Source organism: Sphaeroforma arctica (assembly GCF_001186125.1).
Source record: "Sphaeroforma arctica JP610 unplaced genomic scaffold supercont1.3570, whole genome shotgun sequence".
Classification (NCBI taxonomy): Eukaryota; class Ichthyosporea; order Ichthyophonida; genus Sphaeroforma; species Sphaeroforma arctica.
The window spans coordinates 1-3,292 of record NW_014036988.1 but is presented as its reverse complement, the minus strand read 5'-3'; the positions used below and the strand labels follow the sequence as shown (position 1 = coordinate 3,292).

General features: G+C 42.7%; 1 protein-coding gene across 1 annotated transcript; it reads left to right on the top strand.

The window, feature by feature from the left end:
* Positions 1-1,272: 1,272 nt before the first annotated feature.
* SARC_13668 (hypothetical protein) lies at positions 1,273-2,924 on the top strand (the record flags this gene model as incomplete). Its single annotated transcript, XM_014292203.1, has 1 exon — positions 1,273-2,924. The coding sequence occupies one exon, from the start codon at positions 1,273-1,275 to the stop codon at positions 1,450-1,452; it is 180 nt and encodes a 59-aa protein (XP_014147678.1). The 3' UTR covers positions 1,453-2,924.
* Positions 2,925-3,292: the final 368 nt, after the last annotated feature.

Here is a 3,292-nt window from a genome sequence, read left to right as displayed (position 1 = left end):
CATGGCCAGTTGTGTATATGTGTATGTGCGTGTTGCGTTGATTGGGCGTGTTAATGTATGTACACACACCTTGTTTGTGTCCCTTGTGCAAGGCCAGTTGTGTATCTGTGTGTGTAGGTGTGTTGTGATGGTTGTGCGTATCTATGTATGTACACACACCTTGTTTGTGTACCCTTGTGCACGGCCAGTTGTGTATCTGTGTATGTGTGTGTGTTGCGATGATTGGGCGTGTTTATGTATGTACACACACCTTGTTTGTGTGCCCTTGTACATGGCCAGCTGTGTATGTCCGCGGGGTGCGCTGTTTTACTCAGATAGCATGCATTCGAATATGTACTAGCTATGCATGGTTGTACTCGACAACATATGTATATGCACATAAGTGTTCTATCGGTTGTGGTATGTACTAGATATGTATGGCTGTAAACAACTACATATGTATGCACCCATAAGTGTAGTGTCGGTGTAATACCTTTCTCTGTGCACGTACGTACCTGCCACACCCACCAGCTTTTTCATCGGTATTGGACGATGTCAGTTCTGAGAGTCCTAAAACCCGAACAAACACACATACGACTGAACGATATTCTGTATATGCTAGTTGGAAAGTTCGGTACTTTGCTAATCATTTACGACTATATAATTAGGAGCTAGTGCTACTGCAGAGTCTGGTAGTCCCACACGTGTTTACATACATCGTACACACACCCACGTTCATTTATTACACACACGCCCGCTTACATAAATCACACATACCCACACTTGCATATATTATACACCCGCCCACATACATATATTACACACACACACTTGCATATATTACACTCACTCACTCACACTTACATATACTACACACACTCACGCACACTTACATATATTACACACAACACACACTTGCATATATTACACTCACTCACACTCACATATATAACACATACTCACACACACTTACATATATCACACACACACACACTTACATATATTGCACATCGTCTTGCGACTGAACGTATATGCCTCTGCATCTGTATGCGCCTGTCGCCCCTTGAGTGTACGCACCTTCCCACCCTTTAGTTTTAGGGTTTTAGGGTTCCAATCATTTAGTGCTGGTTGCACGCCATGAGTGTGTGCGTCGCATAGCCACTCGCTTAGCTGGTTATTGCGCATGTGTCGCTATCACGCTGAGATATACAAATGGGCTATGGGTTGCAGCACCTGTGTGTGTAACTTCAGGGTGTTGTCTAGATATATGAACACCCTCTCATAGTCCATCCGATGGTATCTGATATGTTCTTTATACAACACGGTGTTTGCAGTGACGGAGTACCTGCGCTATGGCTGAGTGAGGATCTGCTGCACGGCAGCAGTGACAACACAGAGACGTTCAACAACGCAATCCTCAGCTCATCTAAAGACTTTCAATGTATGGGCCTAGAAGTCTGGGGGTTCGCCTAAGTATGCCATTATTTATGACTTATTTATGTATATGTATGCATGTATATATATATATATATATGTGTGTGCGTATGTATATATATATATATATATATATAATATGTATATGTATTATATATATATATATATAGCAGGCTGGTTCGTTTAGGTGGGTATGTAAAGGTACCAAACATCACGCATCTGAGCTACTCAAAGCAGCAGGTCGATGTGTGTGGGGGGGGGGGGTTGGCTATGCAATCCATGCGATATACGCACGGGTGTAAGTATCCCGCCAGCACCAAATCAAACGATCCGAGAAATATAACTCGCATCATTCCAGACCCATTCACCTCTGTCTATGCCGAGAGAGTCATCTCGCTTAGCAGGTGCTGGGTCTACTGTCGGGTGCTATGAGTGCTTAAGTACTGATAGGCCCACCAATCCATCAATCAAGCCTACACCCAGATTGATAGGTTTAAATTTGTCAAAGTGATGTCAGTCCTGGTATTGGGACACTAAGTGTGGGCGAAGTGCCCGATAGATCAGCAAAGTTATACCATACCACTGGCACTACCCGATGTCTAGGCTATACGCGAGACTGGTAGGTAGGAATGACAAAATAATAGGTGTGGGGGGGGGGTCTGCAATAGGGCCATGGGTATGCGTCTCAATTATAATTCTGCCATGGTTTAAAGGTACGGGATCACCGCACCACTCTGTGTTTGTATAGGTGCTCAACGGTACCCGGTACTAAAGGTTGAGTGATGAGTCATTGGGGTCTAGTTGGCCTGGACCAGAGTATCGATGTGTATACAAACGCTAAGGTAGCGAGTGCCGTTTAAACTCCCGCATATCGCGTCTAACGCCTACGCATTTTTCTGGTCCATGTAAATGCCGAGGTCTGTTTTCGGTATGCGTTGATTGGCTTCGTATGGGGTTGACTGTCCCAATTGTCTCCTTATGGGTTTGAAAGACCCGGGAAATGCATAGATTCGGACGGCCATTTTGATTAGACTATCGCTGGACAAACTGCGTTTCTATTGGTCAAAAGTCGCGTTTGGAGTATTGCGTATCTCTTTGGTGGGGGGGATCCACACTGCACCGGGAGGAGCAAGGGCGTTGAGAAAGTGAGCATGTGGCCCGGGGCAAATGATTCGGACTTTGGGAGAATGCCAGGACAGTCGGGTTAGATCAACCCACCGGAACATTCGTAAATCGTGCATGTATGTGCAATGTGCAAGACATGCTTCTTGCAAGTACACAGTCTCCCTTATACTTACACTGATCGTAACATAAAGCAATATATGCTCGTATGTGCACAAGCATACATACCCATCTCGGAGAGCGACATATGGTGATATTCAGAGGATTCACCTCCCAGAAGATGAAGTTTAAAACATCAATCACGTCAGTGTCATTGACATCTAAACCGCACGATACGGTTCGAAACATATACCGGAAAGCAGCACATCAATAAAATTAGATATTCCCGTACTATTTACGTGACAATACCCGCTTATTGACTACCCAACGAGGATCGCACCTGAAAAAAACATCACCCACCCTGTGGTACTGTGATCGGAACCGAACTGCGAAACTGACAGTATATTTAATTTTTGCATGCCTATTAAATTCTATATGAATTCTCCGAGATGGCAGGACCTACGTGTGTGGCAAAATCGGATACTTCTTGTGTAAATACCCTCTTTAACTATATATTATATATATTTATTATTTTACATATGTTATTATATATATATATTATATATATTTATTATTATACATCTATTACTATATATATATTATTATTAGTATTATTATTATTAGTATTATTATTATTATTATTATATATACATAAATA